A 15,806-nucleotide genomic window follows, 5' to 3' on the forward strand; every position below is an offset into this window, starting at 1 on the left:
ATTGTATTTCTGATAATAACAAGCATTTCCCCATTCTGGAATTGGTGTTCATAAACAAGCCAATCAGTTGAAGGAGATTGAAGTTGTTCTTATGTGAAGGGACACAAGGATCTTCAGAGATGCAGTTGCAAATTGTGTTTGTAAACCTTAATAGATTAGATGGCCTTTAGAGAAAAGTTTTATTTATTTTTAAACAAAACTATTGGCCATAAATTTATGTCTGGATTTTCACCTATGAGGAACTACATTTCCAGATCCAATTGAGATGGGTTGATGATCTAATACTTTGGGTTGTCTGTTTTACACTCACAATTACCAAAGCAACACATTACTTATACTTACATAGCACAGTTGTGAGTGAAATCTTTGTGTATGCATCCATCCATTTTTGAACGCTCATTCTAGGTCAGTCTGTGGGAGCAGTAGCCAAAGACTGAGCTCATCACTTGATGTCCAAAAGAAGTGTCAGAACCCATTATGGAGGTTATTCTTTTGCTTTCTACCCAAATCTTATGGCCATGATAAGTAAGAGTGGCAATGATTGACAACCCAGATTCCTTATGACAACTGTCCGATTTGTCAGTTGCTCTATTTTTACACAGCTCATAAATGACTTTTTTTATGGCTACCTTTTTAGTTTCTTTCTTTTAAACTTCTTAGTCTTCTGTTTGTTTGTGCATTAAGAATGAAGGCTTGTGATTCTCCCCCACTTAAAATAGGCATCTCCTCTCAATTCTGGGTAGGATATTAACACCCCAAATGAGAACCATGGTAACCCACTTAAAGGGTCTGATGTTTATCCAGCCACCTTATATTGGCCAGTGCACTTTTTCAATCACAATGAATTACCTTAACATGATGGAACCAACAGCACCATGTTACATGCAAAAGGTTTCATGAGCTCATCAAACTGAAGATCACTATATCTCAGTTGGTATTTTGTCGACAATTTTGATTGAGATACGGGCACGTCATCACTATTTTGTTACGTGAATGAACTTATGTAAATAGTCAGAAACGTTCACCATTGAACTGCATAGTTTCATCCCACTGGCTTAAATGTATAAAAAGAAATGCCTTGCATTTAGCTTGACAAACGTGAGGAAACAGTTTGACCCAAACATCAGCGCTCCCATTCCTGGGAAGTCTGTTTCAGTTTTCTCTCTCACCGACTGATGATTCCCGACAGCAAAGATGGCGGTTCAGCGGCACTGAGCTTCAAATACGTATTTCACGTCGTTGTTTTTGTTGTTCTTCCTGTGGGGACTCTTCAGTAGAAATCCACGCCATCTAAATCGGAAAGTGATGTTGTGAGGCGTGGATAAAAATAATTTCCCGAAGGAACTCGGAACGATAACATACGGCAGCGGACTGGACATCGACGTGCTAACTAGCTAGGCATTGTAAAATGGCTCCAGTACAGATCGGCTCTGACATGCAGCTCGTTCCGCTCGGAGGACCGGTTGTTTCTGGTCCTCAGCCGCCAGCCCCAGGAGCCCCGGCTACACATGGGATCAGGCTGAGCCTCCTCATTGACTTTCTCCTGCAAAGAACGTACCATGAAATTACCTTGCTGGCTGAACTGTAAGTGATGTTGTAGGCCCCACTGCTAATGTGGCTAATATGCTAGTGCAAGTTGACTCAGGGGATGCTCTCATAGTCCACCTTTTTAGTGACTCACAAGCAGGTTACATACCAATAAAACTGAACCCTAGACATGTTTGGAGTGGGCTGCCGCCGCTACATATCCATAATACGGTGACATGCAAAGAATGTTGTTGCAGATGTTGATGTAGACAGTTGGGGTGTATGAATGCCTCTCAGTTGTTGGGCTGTGTAAAGAATCCAAAACAATTCAATTACCTGTTTCACTCACAGGAAGTTGATTTGTAGCCCACGAACTGGCCTCCACACTGTTCTATGTATTAGCAAGATTCATTCAAAGATTGAAGTGGTCATCATCTTCTGTTACATCGTCTTATGTCTAACATAAAATGTGTACAATATTTTTTCACCTGCTCAGTGAAGCTTGAGTAGATCCTTATCTTCACATAAACAGACGCAATGCAGGTGCATATGGCCTCTTTACTCACTTATACCACCTATTGCCATTCTTGGGTCGCTGGGGATGGTGCTTAACCCATCGACTAGGGGTGTGAGGCAGGGGAAACCTTAAACAGATGAAGTTGTGTTTGTGACAACCTTAATGATTTGGGCTAAATATTGATGTAAGTGTTCTGGGTAGATTTAAAATAGCAAAAAGATGTGTGAGGTTAGTAGCAGGGAAAGCAAGTCAGGGGACACTTGCATGGTTTCCTGCTTTTTGATGTAATGTATTGCTAAAATTGGGTGACAAAGTTAAATTTGCTTTGCAATTTCAAATATGGAAATCAGAGCTCTTGACAAGGAAAAATGTGTGTTTCACATAACTGTTGCTAAATAAATTGATGATGACCTCACTATGTGGTACAATTAGAGTGTCATAACTGTCAATTTGATCTGCTGTCATTATCACTTCTCATACATTTTTTTTGCTTTATCTCCTTTAGACTTCCAAGGAAAACAGATATGGAAAGGTATTATTGTTCACTTTCCCGTTGAATTGTTTCCCCTCAGTTTTGTAACGGTTTTAATGTCCTCCCAGGAAAATTGAGATTGTGCAGTTTGCAAGTCGTACAAGACAGCTATTTGTGCGTCTGCTGGCTCTTGTCAAGTGGGCAAGCAATGCAGGAAAGGTGGAGAAATGTGCGGTATGTATAATAAACAACATGACTTTACATTCTCCCTCGGCTATCAATAAAGTATCAATCTATCTATCTGTTTATCGATTGTTCTATCGTTACAGTTGATCTCCAGCTTCTTGGATCAGCAGACCATCCTATTTGTGGATACAGCTGACCGACTAGCAACACTTGCCAGAGACGCACTTGTGCACGCACGCTTACCTAGCTTTGCCATCCCCTTTGCCATTGATGTCCTCACTACAGGATCATACCCACGACTTCCCACTTGCATACGGGTACGTTTTGTAGTGTGCTGTCAAGCCTGTCTGCCTACAAACCCCTGCTCTTTCTCGTTTGATTTTTAGGATAAAATCATCCCACCGGATCCCATCACCAAAGTAGAGAAGATGACCACATTAAATCAACTAAATCAGATACTCCGACACAGACTTGTCACAACAGACCTGCCTCCTCAGTTGGCCAACCTTACAGTTGGTAAGCTCTCTCAGCACCGCAGTATTGTGCCTGGTAATTACATATTTCTTAACATTTGAGACGTATGTTTATACAGCAAATGGCCGTGTCAAGTTTCGAGTGGAAGGGGAGTTTGAGGCAACCTTAACAGTGATGGGAGATGACCCAGACATTCCTTGGAGGCTGCTGAAGTTGGAAATTTTAGTGGAAGACAAAGAGACAGGAGGTACGACTTTTAGCAATTTATAGAGGGTAATTACTGAAGCAAGTGAGGAAAAAATCCTCACATTAGTTTTACTTCTTTAATGTGTTTATTTCTGTATGATAAATGTATCTTCGCTGTTTAATTCCTCTCTTTTCCAATGTCTCATGAAACCACAGATGGTCGAGCCTTGGTCCACAGTTTGCAAGTGAACTTCATCCATGAGTTGGTCCAGGCACGTCTCTGTGCAGATGAAAAACCCCTGCAGGACATGTACAACTGCTTGCGTATCCTTTATTTGTCCTCGCATGTCTTTCCCTTTACTACGTTGGAGGTTTATATACCATGCCACTACTTGGCGACAGTCCCGGTTATCTGTGGACTACTGCAGTAGCGCAGGAGCGTCAGAGCATATAGAGCTTTGACTTGACAAGCAACTGAGTGGTGCATTCTAATGAGGATCGCAGCTGCAGAACTACATCTTTACTGTGTTCCACCTGGTCTCTCTCCTCAACAAAACCGTTTTTAAAAGACAATTTCATTTTTGTCCTATTGTGTCTCCTGTCACAATAAATGGCAATACATTTTAAACTATGGCTTCTTAACAACGGCTTCAAATGGTGTTCACTCTTTTGTTTGATTTGTCGCTGCTTGAATGCACCCACGAGACAAGAGGGGAAGTGATGGCCTGTAACAGTGAGGCTAATATAAAATACTCCAAGTAGACATGCAGCCTTAGTGTCACCTGTGCTAGTCATAATGCTAATCAGTATATCTCTGCTCAGCGTTTCCTCCTGCAATGCTCAGTTTGTCAAAGAGCTATCTGTGTTGTGGACAAGCACCTCTTTAATCAGCGACACAGTGGAGGATATGTGTTTTGAATATTAAAATTCCTAGTATACATAGTCCTTATGTTGTCTTAACTGGATCGTCCCACAACAGTCATTACCTTAACTGTAACCTCTGTAGACTCGTTCTGTTTGTCACTACAGCTGGAAGTCCTTCACTCCCAAACAATGATGCTGATAAGGGAGCGATGGGGTGACCTGGTGCAGGAGGAGAGATATTTACCAGCTAAATATCTCACCCTCTCTGTCTGGAAGTAAGTCTGATATGCAAGATGCTCACTTCTCTTCATGTTATAATTATAATAAGTAGACAACTCTGTCACGTTGTTACTGATTGTTTGATCTTGTTGTTGCCGCAGCCAACAGGTCTTGGGGAGGAAAACCGGTACAGCGTCAGTACATAAAGTAACGATCAGGATTGATGAGTCAGATGTGTCGAAGCCGCTGCAAATATCTCACGAGCCTCCCCTTCCAGCATGTGACTCAAAACTGATGGAAAGGGCAATGAAGGTAAATTTACATTATTAAGTATATATACAGTTTTTGTGTGTGTGTTCAAATAGCATTTGTTTGTGTTCCTCTTAAACTAATTTTGTTTTTATATGGACATACATCTCTCTTGCGTTATTTTCTCTCTTTATTTAACGTCATTATATCAAATATTAAAACTTTGGACGGATGAAAATGAGCTTTTAATGGCCAAGATGGAGCCAGAAAGGACAAACACCCTGTTACAGGACAGTTTTATTGCTTTTATTGCTTGTCTGACCTGAATTCTGGCTGAGACTATTTAGTCATGCGTCTGCAGGCACGACCTCACGCAGATATCAATCATATAGATATATGCACGCATAAAAAAACAAAAAGAAATAGACAAAACCTAAACATTTGGGAGTGATATGTTTTTTTTTTCTTTGTATTTGTCCTAAATTGCTGAAAATAAAATAAGTCTCAGGGGTGTCGCAAAGTTAACTTGCAGGAAGGGGATCTAAACTTTCCGATGTAATGGTTGACACAAATGCTTTTAAATACAATTTGTTTATTGAACTTTGCACATTATGCAATGTGTACATCACAAAAGTGAGATTCATCATTTGCCAAACATATCTTTCAACCCATATTTTGAGCGATTGATAATTCAAGTATTAAACTAAATTATTTTATTTTAATAGTGTTAAATGTAGTTAACAATTGTACATAATTCATTTTCTATTCACAGCACTACAATCAGATGTCCTGCCATGTTCGTCTATTTGATATACTGACTGGTCAACTAATCTAAGTTAATCACCCCTGCTCTCTTCATATCCTCCCTTTATCACGGCCACAAACCTCAGCGGTGGTCGTCATCTGCTTTTGTATGGTTTAAAATCTGAGCCTTGATTCCTCCTCCTCAGATTGATCATCTGTCGGTGGAGAAACTTTTGATCGACAGTGTCCATGCAAGGTCCCATCAGAAGCTACAGGAACTGAAAGCCATCCTGAAGACCAGCAACCCAAGTGACAACTGTATGGATATATCTATATCTATATATAAATACATATATCTATATATAAATATATCTTTCTATATATCTCTCTCTCTCTCTCACTGCTCTTGCTGCCATGTGTTGAAAAGATTTCTTCCATTTTGCAGCATTCATCGAGACTGCATTGCCCACGCTAGTTATTCCGATCCTAGAGCCCTGTGGTCGATCGGAGTGTCTCCATATTTTTGTAGACCTGCATTCAGGAATGTTCCAGCCCATGCTGTATGGATTAGGTAGGTGTGCTTGTTTTATGCTCCATGTTTCTTCATTAAAATGTGCGATTGTCTGATTAATTTTCTCTCCTTAGATCAGTCAACGCTTGACGACATCGAAAAAACAATCAATGATGACATGAAGCGCATTTTATCCTGGAGTCAACAACTCAAGTGAGTCAAAATGAAGTTTTTGTCATCTGATATGAGTGAGACTTTTGCTGGGGTACCTCATAAGAGAGGAGTAGCTGCACAGCAGAGCTAATGACCAGCAATTCATGCTGAAACTGTCACTTGGATGAGGAAGCAGTGACATTGGTGTTGATGAAGCTGTAGTTGTCAGTAGTACGAATGCCATGAAAACTGAAGCATCACTAACAGGAGGTTTGTTTCCATTTGTCTGCACAGATTCTGGCTGGGGGAGCAACGGTGTCGACAGTCAGTGAAGCATCTTCCCACAGTTTGCACTGATGTTCTCCATCTCTCAAACATCGACTCCCACCCTGTTGGTAACTTATCCAAGCACAAACTCTTCATCAAGCTCACACGACTTCCAAGTTACTACATCGTGAGTCCTTTTACTATGCATTTTCACAACTCCAAGCGCTTTTATTGCTCTGATTGTTCTCATCAACTCCTTCATGTATTCTGTGTAGGTTGTGGAAATGGTTGAGGTCCCCAGCAACCCCACATCATTGCAGTACAACTACTTCTTTCTCTCTGTGGCTCCAGCTGACGGGGATGATGGTCTTGTGTGTCCACGGCTTTTTAAACAGTTGAAACCAAACTTGGAGCAACTTCCACAAGAGACTACAAGAACGAAAAATATCAGGCCTGGGACAAAAAGGAAGGTTAGTTAACCTGTTCTTGAAGAGCAGATGTTATCAGATGGTAGCAAATTGTTAAGGCTTGTTATGTTCCAATGGGTCAGGCTGATATATTTTTATTATTCCAGAATAAATGTGGACTAATCAATGCCGTTACAGGAACCATCTGAGCATGGTGACCCAGAGCCAAAAAAGCCCAAACGCTCTGGGGAAATGTGTGCCTTCAACAAAGAACTTGCCCACCTCGTGGCGATGTGTGATACAAACACCCCATTTGTTGGCCTCAGATTAGAGGTATATATGTTTGACCTCACCAGTTAAGCTGTGATCGACATAAATCACCTCATAGTTTTGGCATAAATGGAATTGAATGTCTGTTTACAGCTTGCAAATATGGAGATCTCAACTCAGGGCGCCCAAGTGGAAGCAGATGGCAACAGTCATGCCATTAGTCTACTCAGGTAAATGTGCTGAGATTAATGCCTGATGGAAGAAGTCACTTTTGTAAGACATTTTTCTCATTTTGCAGAATTCCACCTTGCAAAGGAGTGGGAGAGGAGACGAGGCGAGCTTTGGAGCGCTCTCTTCTGGACTGCACTTTCCGGTTACAGGGCAGAAACAACCGGACATGGGTGGCTGAGTTGGTGCTGGCCAACTGTCCGCTCAACAGCACACACAGCAAAGAGCAGGGTAACTATCTGTATCATTATGATTGCTTTCTTGTTACTAAATAATTACAGCATTGCTTCGTTTAATTGACTTTTTAAAAGTGTTTAAAACGGTTAAAAAATCAATTGGACTAAAAGGCATTTTCACTTTCTTCTGAAGTAGTCCTTTTCATTTCGTCTTTTTCTTGTAGTTGGCTCATCAACTTAAGTTATCTCCGTTACTAAAAGGTGCCCCTGAACACAACCGCGAGTGCAGAAATGATATTGCATATTTCTTTTGAACCAATAGAAAACGATTATTCCCTTGAAGCTAAATGTTTTTTGTTGTTTGCTATTATTAATGACCAATTAAAATTCTAGCTATTCTCTTTGATGCAAGTACTTGATCTTCCTTTGTGGTCTACCTTCTCAGCCACCACACGGCACGTATACCTGACTTACGAAAACCCTCTTTCGGAGCCGGTGGGCGGACGTAAAGTGGTGGAGATGTTTCTCAATGACTGGAATGCTATCAGTCAACTATACCAGTGTGTTCTCAACTTTTCTCGAGCACTGCCAGGTACAATCACAGACACCAAATTAAGTCTTCACTTTTTAAATCTGTGAACCTGAGACATGGATTACAGGCATATGTCTCTAACCTATGTGTTTCTTTCTCTAGAAATGCCATCTTATTTGAGCAACTTTTCGGAGGTGCGGCTGTATAACTTCCGTAAATTGGTGTTATGCTACGGTTCCACCAGAGGTAGCTCTGTCACCGTCCAGTGGAACTCCAACAGCCAGCGTTTCCATATTTCCCTTGGCACTGTAGGGCCAAACTCGGGCTGCTCCAACTGCCACAACATCATCCTTCACCAGCTACAGGAGATGTTTAACAAGAACCCTAGTGTGATGCAGCTCCTGCAGGTACTTAGGTCAAACTAGTCTTAAGGCAATTCACTTTAACTAATGACACGAGGCACGTTGTATACGTTTGTATACGTACCATATTTGGAGAGTTGTGTTTCTTCATTTCATTATTATTAACTGTGATGTAATTTCTGTGTCTCTTCTCAAGGTTCTTTATGACACGCAAGCCCCTCTGAATGCCATCAACAAACTGCCAACAGTGCCCATGCTGGGCCTGACCCAGCGCACCAACACTGCTTATCAGTGCTTCTCCATACTCCCTCAGTCCCCCACTCACATTCGCCTGGCATTCAGAAACATGTACTGCATCGATATCTACTGCCGCAGTCGAGGGGTGGTGGCCATCAGAGACGGCGCTTACAGCCTCTTCGACAACACTAAGATTGTGGAGGGATTTTACCCTGCCCCAGGACTCAAGGTAAAACAACAAGGGACTGAGATCTAGCTATGTAACAAACGCAACACATGCAATTGCAAGCATCATTGAAATTATTTTATTTTTCAGGTTGATAGATATTTCTGCGCTAATGCCATTTCTCCACAGACGTTCCTGAATATGTTCGTCGACAGTAATCAGGACGCCCGCAGGCGGTCAGTTAACGAAGACGACAATCCTCCTTCACCAGTCGGCATGGATGTCATGGACAGTCTCCTCAGCCAGTTTCAACCGCAGCCCACAATGAGGCAGGGAGCAGGCAGTGTTTACCCCACTCTCACTTCTCCACCTCCCAATTACCACGCCAATGTGACGCCTTCCCCCTCCATGATGCCGACACAGTCTCCTGGTAAGAATCGTCTTTCATTACCAGTGACTCATCGCCAACAATGGGGCTGGCCTGGGATTTGCAAAATGCTATTAAGAGCCCACAAGTCAGATGCATGTCTCCCATCAAGCCTTACCATCTGTGTTGTGTCACCAATTTTAAATGCGTTTGCCACTCACCCCAGGCTTTGTTCGTTCGACAAATAATCAAGCCAACATTATCCAGGTAAATCAATTAATATTGGAGAGAGACGTGACCCCTCACTTCGCAACCATGCCGCCATCAGCCATGTGTCCATTCGTGCCATATTCCATGCAACATGCAAAAACCTTCCAACTTGGAGCAACGTGATTTAAAGCAACCATTTCCGCTCGCCAGCAGTTGCTGCTCCCCATCCGTCCTGCTTCAGCGTGTCCGTGCTTCGGTGTCCAGAGCGACCTTTTTCTGCCTCATGAGATATGGTGTTTGTGTGCAGGGAACATCCATGCCTCTGGCTCCCCTAGTGGAGCACTCAGGGCACCCTCTCCTTTCGGGCCTACCCCGTCTCCCTCCTCACTGGGCATAGCCATGGGCCAGACCAGCTTTGCCAGTCCACACGGTAAGCAGCCGGGTGGCCATCAACAGTTGTCTGGTGGTGATTCTGGTCTGCTGGGCAACAGCTGGCTGTTGCTCTCTGTCAATTGGTGCGAGCCTATATATTTTCATAATAATCAAAATAGGCTTATGAACTCCAGGTTGTCGTGCATATTACAACACATAACAGAAAAATTCAGGTCACGTGAAAGCAGGGAAGAACTCTTCGGTTAGAAGTGGGCCTGCTTGGTGTGTTTAAAACGGTCGATCAAAAAGTCCAACAATGGAGTGGTCAGCAACTCTACAGACCTTGGTGTGGAATAAAGAATGCATGAACGCTGATGTGTCAGTCATTGTCTGCAAAGTCTGTAACTGTCCTGCGTCCATCATCTTCAGGTGCTCTGGATCCCAGTTCTCCATACGCCATAGTGTCCCCCAACCCCAGGTGGCCAAACTCGCCTCAGGTTTCGGGTCCCTCTCCTGGTGCAAGGATCCCGGGGATGTCACCAGGAAATCCCTCGCTTCACTCCCCCATTCCTGACCCCAACTCACCTCGTGCTGGAACCAGTGAGTTCATCATTACATTGTGAAATAGTATTTGTCTATCATTTTCTAGTGCCACTAAGGTTTCCTCTCTGTTTTTTTGTTTTGCTTCCACCATGTATTTAGGTTCCCAAGTGATGCCTATGAGTATGCCTCCACCTCGCAAGCTACCTCAGCGCCCCTGGGCCGCCTCTATTCCAACCATCCTCACCCACAGTGCCCTGCATGTTCTTCTGCTGCCCTCACCCACTCCGTGTCTGGTCCCGGGCTTGGCCGGCAGCTACCTCTGTTCCCCTCTGGAGCGGTTCCTTGGCTCCGTTATTATGAGGCGCCACTTGCAGAGAATCATTCAGCAAGAAGCCAACGTGGGTCACCTGTAAATCAAAAGAAAATCTAGCTGGCATTTGTCATCTCACAACCGTCTCCCTTCTCTTGTCCAGTTATCTATCGTAAACTCCAACGAGCCGGGGGTGATCATGTTCAAGACGGAGGTGCTCAAGTGCCGTGTAGCCCTGAATCCCAAGAACTACCAGACGCTGCAGCTCAAAGTCACTCCAGAGAACGCAGGACCCTGGTCGCAAGAGGAGCTGCAGGTGCTGGAGAGGTTCTTTGAGACCCGGGTAGGTCGATGTGACGGACCTAATCATGGTTAAGTCACCATATTCCCTGAATTGCATTGTTTGATCTTGTTCTCTTTCCAGGTTGCTGGACCTCCTTTTAAGTACAACACTTTGAATGCCTTCACAAAACTGCTGGGGGCGCCCATTCACATCCTCAGGGACTGTGTTCGCATCATGAAGCTCGAGCTGGTGGGTGTCTTGAGTTTTTTGTCTTTAAGCATTGTAAGTTGCCCCGAACAGAGTATAAAATGTTGAAAGTGAGCTGGTTGAAAAAGAGAAAAGTCCACGTCGTTGACCTTTCAATTGATTTTTGTGTTCTTCTGTGTCTGATGCCAGTTCCCAGACCAAGCTGGCCAATTGAAGTGGAACGTTCAGTTCTGCCTCACCATTCCTCCCAGCGCGCCGCCCATAGCTCCCCCCGGAACCATCGCCGTGGTACTCAAGTCCAAGATGCTCTTCTTTGTAAGTGTGAAACAACTTCCCCTTCCAGTTTCCGAACCCAGCTTGAAAGTAAACATTGGCTGTTTGCTCACTCAGTTGCAGCTGACTCAGCGCATCCCAGTGCCTCAGGAGCCGATCAGCATCATCGTGCCCATTGTGTACGACATGGCCACTGGCCTCACTCAGCAAGCCGACATCCCCAGGCAACCCAGCTCCTCTGGGGCAGCAGCCCTCATGGTCTCTAACATACTGAAGAGGTTCAATGAGCTGCACCCAGCAAGACAAGGTGACAATGGTTATGATTCTATAACGTTGACGTCTCAGACATCCCTGATCAGTTTTTAGAGGTTTTAGAACATGACATTTAATTGTTCAGTGAAAATTAAATCAACATTTGGTCTGTTTCAACACAGGGGAATGCACTATCTTTGCATCTGTTCACGAGCTGATGGCAAACCTCTCCCTGCCTCCTGGCACCCGCTAAACAGACAAGCAGCCACTTCAAACCCACAACTGGAAACTCACCTCATTTCCTGTGAGTCAGAGGGGACGATTTTTCTCCAAGGACGACATCCGCAGTGTCTGGATGACAGAACCCAGAGCTCGTCTCCACCTCTCGACTCCTGCCCAGTCACGGACGTGTACGCGTCCACCGTGTCTCCCCTCGCTCCAGGCCCATGAACACGACTTTCTAAGTCTGTTTCACACAAGTAGAGACACAAAGGATTATTTTCTTCTTCAGGTGCACTAGTAAACAAAAGAGTATCTATTAAAATAATGGTTGTTTACAGAACTATGTAAATTGTTGTACATTTGCTTATTGAAGAGAAGTTGAGAAGTTTTGCTAGGAATGCCTTTTTCCTCTTTTTTACAACCCTAATGCTGATAATAATGTATTCCTTAGCCATCTATTTAAATGTTACCATGCCTTTATTTTGTTGAAGAGCTCATTCTGTTTCCACTTTTGGATACTTCTGTGACACACTTTATAAAAGCAGTTGTATTTTATTAAAACGCATTTTCTGCCTGACATGATCTTGTTCCTGTCCTTGGTTGCTGTTGAGACGAATGGTACGTCTATGCTCGAATGGAGGTGGATTAAAATGATGAAATTTTAGTTTGCAAGTATTACAGTTGTTACATGAGTCGAGTGACCGCATGAAGACACTTTTCAGTGTGGTGCATTTGTAGCTCCCACTATCCAGATCCTGACAACTGTTGGTTCCGAGCACGAACACCCAAGACAAAGAGGCATTCGGAGACGATTTCAGAGGTGACGTCATCACTATGCCATGTACTGAAGCGTTCTCTACACTTTGCGAATTGAATCTAAATATGTAAAATAAAAATGTAGGTTATACATCTCATGATGCTTCTACATGATCGCTGACCCAGATTTATGAGAACAAAGGCGTTGTAGAGTGAGAAAATGAGGCGCCGGCGTTTTGCTGCAGCCACATGAATGGAGCCTGAAAGTATGACATCATCGTTAAAGGCTGCTCTCCAGGCAGGTTTCTGTAAGGCGGGGCGGGTTTATCTCTCCCTGTGTCATCTTGGTGCCGAGACTCTCGCTCACAGAGGCGCCACAATGGATCCTCTGACGGACACGGATCCAGACTTAGATTTGGGGCAGCGATGATCGGACGTCCATCTCCATCGCCGGGATTCATCCTCAGCACCAGTCTGACGATGCGGCTGAGATAAGCAGCTGAATGAACGATCTGTGGAGGATTTTCATCACGCAGCAGATGATCCGTCCGAGATGGCGGGTTGTACATCAGAACCGATCTGCCAGCCGTGCGTTTACCATCACGCGTTTAAAGGTGGGTCCGCGGTGGCGACCTCGCTGACCCCGCCCTCTGTCTGCATCGCCGCTTCGCCTCATCGTCCAACATGTCTGATGTGTGTCTGGTCAGTGGAGCTGCAGGTGAAGAGACCCCTGACGCCGGTTCGGCTGAGTCCCGAGCAGGTGGGCCTGGAGATGCTGTGCCTCTGTGAACAACTGGACTTGCTGGTTCGGGCTCAGATGCAGCAGGTAAGTTCACCTGTGGGATCACAACGATGTTGTATCATTTCAACATTGAAAAGTAACTTTCAATAAATAAATCACTGAAACAGAAATAAGAACGTACAACGAAAATATAACCATAATATCATTTAGAAAGATTACCATTGTATTTTACTATTATACACAGCCGTAACGCCAGTTAAAACAAATCATTACATTGTTGAAAGATAGATATCCTAGATTAGATATCCTTTACACATCCAACAAAATTAATACAATCACTCAATATTACTCACAAATTAAATTGCAATGTAGAGCAGAACTGTTTGATTGAATACTGACAGTGAAATTCATAAAGTTCATCAGGTTTGTGATGTTGAACAATAATGAATGGAGATTATTTTCTAGTTGTCTCTTTAACAGTATAACTGAAAGTGTGGCTCAATCTAACTACTGTTTAGAGCATGAAAATTAAAAAGTTGTATTTCACTTCCAACCTATTAAGAGATGAAATATCAGTGTTATAGTAGTGGTTAAAATGTTGTGATATATTGCTGCGTCAACATGTTTTCACATGTTTTTATGTCACCTAAAAAAACGTGTTGTCTCTATTGTGAAACAGTTCCAAGAGCAGCTAGGACAAGGCTGCTGTCCGGAGGAGTCAGACACTTTTCAGACTCAAGGTCAGTGAGTCTATTTTTCCTTGTAAACTATTGAAGACAAGGGTATCTGATTCATTTATCTTCCCAAACAGGAACAGAGATCCTTGACCAGATGCTGCAGTGCCTTGAACACCTACCAAAGCCGATGCCACAGCTGGAGGTATCACACTTGTCCGGATGCTGAATGCACAATGTAAGATGAGCTGCCTAACAACATATTTCCCCAGGATTACTTGGACATGGTTGGTTTGTCTGCCATGTTTCCCCGTGTTGAGGTGTTTCTCATTCAAGGCAGCCCTGTGGACATGCTGGAGACACCGCCGATGGATGGTAAAGCTCGCTCAACTTTCATTAATGGACACAAGTCACCTTGTATGTTGTAAATACTATTGCCAAAAATAGTTTGGAACATTCATGAGAGTGAGGAAACAAAAGCCTGCAGAAAACCCATCCCCAAGATACCTTTTAAACCCACAGAGAATGAAAATAAAAATAATAAAAACCTGTGACTCTTTGAGAAAAGGGTTTGGAGTTCAATTTGGAAAAGTGTTTTTGATGCTTTGAGAAGATGAATATGAGGCTTTGTGCGCCTTTTCCCTGACCTAAACAAACAAGTCTCTTTCAGAATACTTCCCCCACATCTCCAAATTGAACCAAGTGCTGGTGCTGAGCCAACAACTTGAAGAGGACATCAGTCACCTTGGAAGTCACAAATACATTGCTCACCAGCTCTCAGTCATTTATGTAAGAGGAACGAATCTACCAATCGACTCCGGGAGGCTTTTGTACTTACGCCTGTTTGTGCCTCATTAACAGCAAGTGCTCAGCTCTTTCAGAGGAATTCAGGTCTTCTCTGAGATAAAGAAAGATATTGAATCCAACTTCAAACAGATGAAGCAGTCGCTGGTGGCGGAGGAAGGTTCCAGACACGAACCTCAGCTTTCTGCTCATTACATCAACTGGTGGGTGACTGGCCTCTTGGGAAGAGAACAACCACTGTGAGAATGTTTTTTTTTTCAGGGTTTTGAAAATAACTCACAAGCTGACGTCTGTGGTGACTTCAATGCCGGAGGAGCTGACAGAGGATCTGCACCAGGCTGTCAGCTTCGTGTCACAGTTCCTGTCCTGACTCTTGATGTTGACAGACGTTCAGCTCTGGAACTGTTAAAGGTGCTACTGACAGAGATCGGACTTAAAATCGTTTTAAAATCCTGTTTGCTTTTATATCGTTCTTCTAAATGTGTTTCTACAGTGATATCTGGGACTGAATGTAAGCTTGTTAAAACCCCCTTGCACTAATATAAATGTAATTTTGTACCGTTAGGTGTGATAATAAATTGAATGCAATAGAGCTGCTCCTATTCTCCTCATACACAAGTGGGACTGTTGATGATTGAAAGCATGAGATGTACATTTTCAGTAACTCAGGTTACAAAGTTATCCAGTGAACGCTTGGGTGTATTCCATGCGACCCGATGAGATAAATGAAATAAAATGGACGGCCTCACAATTATAACAATCTTGAAAAAATTACGATCGAAATATGAAATGTACTCGTGTCCATCAATATAAAAAGCAAACGAAGAAAACACTACGGTAACCTCAGACACAAAAAACGTCTCTCTGAAAGCGCTGCTGTTAGGGCACAATAATAACAATCCCACGTGGTACTTGAACGCAACACACGAGCAAGAAGGCGCTGACAGTTTAAAGGGCTTGGTGGGCGGGGATTTAAGAACTGACATCTAGATCATCCCATCAAATTCCACCGTGGCATGAATTCAGCCAATCAGACCATTGTGA

At 43.4% G+C, this 15,806-nt stretch overlaps 2 protein-coding genes and 1 long non-coding RNA gene across 4 annotated transcripts; 2 read left to right on the forward strand and 1 right to left on the reverse strand.

The window, feature by feature from the left end:
- The first annotated feature begins 966 nt into the window (after window positions 1-966).
- On the forward strand, window positions 967-12,363 carry med14 (mediator complex subunit 14). Of its 2 annotated transcripts, XM_053876163.1 has the most exons (29): window positions 967-1,584; window positions 2,550-2,576; window positions 2,645-2,750; window positions 2,846-3,019; window positions 3,089-3,218; window positions 3,295-3,423; window positions 3,579-3,686; window positions 4,369-4,501; window positions 4,607-4,757; window positions 5,645-5,756; window positions 5,884-6,009; window positions 6,084-6,162; window positions 6,397-6,556; window positions 6,645-6,839; window positions 6,975-7,109; window positions 7,200-7,276; window positions 7,345-7,505; window positions 7,896-8,042; window positions 8,145-8,389; window positions 8,541-8,810; window positions 8,937-9,177; window positions 9,632-9,754; window positions 10,126-10,296; window positions 10,399-10,637; window positions 10,713-10,892; window positions 10,974-11,081; window positions 11,229-11,354; window positions 11,430-11,619; window positions 11,747-12,363. In XM_053876163.1, the coding sequence occupies exons 1-29, from the start codon at window positions 1,409-1,411 to the stop codon at window positions 11,815-11,817; spliced, it is 4,290 nt and encodes a 1,429-aa protein (XP_053732138.1). In that variant the 5' UTR covers window positions 967-1,408; the 3' UTR covers window positions 11,818-12,363. The 2 variants fall into 2 exon arrangements, with proteins under 2 accessions (XP_053732138.1, XP_053732139.1); XM_053876164.1 differs by lacking the exon at window positions 9,632-9,754 and having other exon boundaries at window positions 974-1,584.
- Window positions 12,364-12,870: 507 nt separating this feature from the next.
- Window positions 12,871-15,490, forward strand: si:ch211-218d20.15 (uncharacterized). Its single transcript, XM_053876166.1, has 8 exons — window positions 12,871-13,156; window positions 13,250-13,368; window positions 13,964-14,024; window positions 14,096-14,163; window positions 14,231-14,333; window positions 14,629-14,747; window positions 14,820-14,965; window positions 15,024-15,490. Exons 1-8 carry the CDS (start codon window positions 13,096-13,098, stop codon window positions 15,130-15,132), a joined length of 786 nt encoding a protein of 261 aa, XP_053732141.1. The 5' UTR covers window positions 12,871-13,095; the 3' UTR covers window positions 15,133-15,490.
- Window positions 12,885-15,598, reverse strand: LOC128765503 (uncharacterized). Its single transcript, XR_008415892.1, has 4 exons — window positions 15,043-15,598; window positions 14,938-14,980; window positions 14,797-14,856; window positions 12,885-13,378 (listed from the first exon to the last, which is right to left on the reverse strand). It is a non-coding gene; the product is annotated as an uncharacterized LOC128765503 (long non-coding RNA).
- Window positions 15,599-15,806: the final 208 nt, after the last annotated feature.

This window comes from Synchiropus splendidus, chromosome 10, assembly GCF_027744825.2.
Source record: "Synchiropus splendidus isolate RoL2022-P1 chromosome 10, RoL_Sspl_1.0, whole genome shotgun sequence".
NCBI lineage: Eukaryota > Metazoa > Chordata > Actinopteri > Syngnathiformes > Callionymidae > Synchiropus > Synchiropus splendidus.

Bases quoted from the DNA above. Each gene is read 5' to 3' on its own strand.
- med14 (XM_053876163.1), top strand. From the start codon at position 1,409: ATGGCTCCAGTACAGATCGGCTCTGACATGCAGCTCGTTCCGCTCGGA. The intron at 3,687-4,368 runs GTATCCTTTATT...TAACCTCTGTAG, and splicing joins GGACATGTACAACTGCTTGC to ACTCGTTCTGTTTGTCACTA. The intron at 10,893-10,973 runs GTAGGTCGATGT...TTCTCTTTCCAG, and splicing joins AGAGGTTCTTTGAGACCCGG to GTTGCTGGACCTCCTTTTAA.
- si:ch211-218d20.15 (XM_053876166.1), top strand. From the start codon at position 13,096: ATGGCGGGTTGTACATCAGAACCGATCTGCCAGCCGTGCGTTTACCAT. The intron at 14,334-14,628 runs GTAAAGCTCGCT...AGTCTCTTTCAG, and splicing joins GGAGACACCGCCGATGGATG to AATACTTCCCCCACATCTCC. The intron at 14,748-14,819 runs GTAAGAGGAACG...CCTCATTAACAG, and splicing joins ACCAGCTCTCAGTCATTTAT to CAAGTGCTCAGCTCTTTCAG.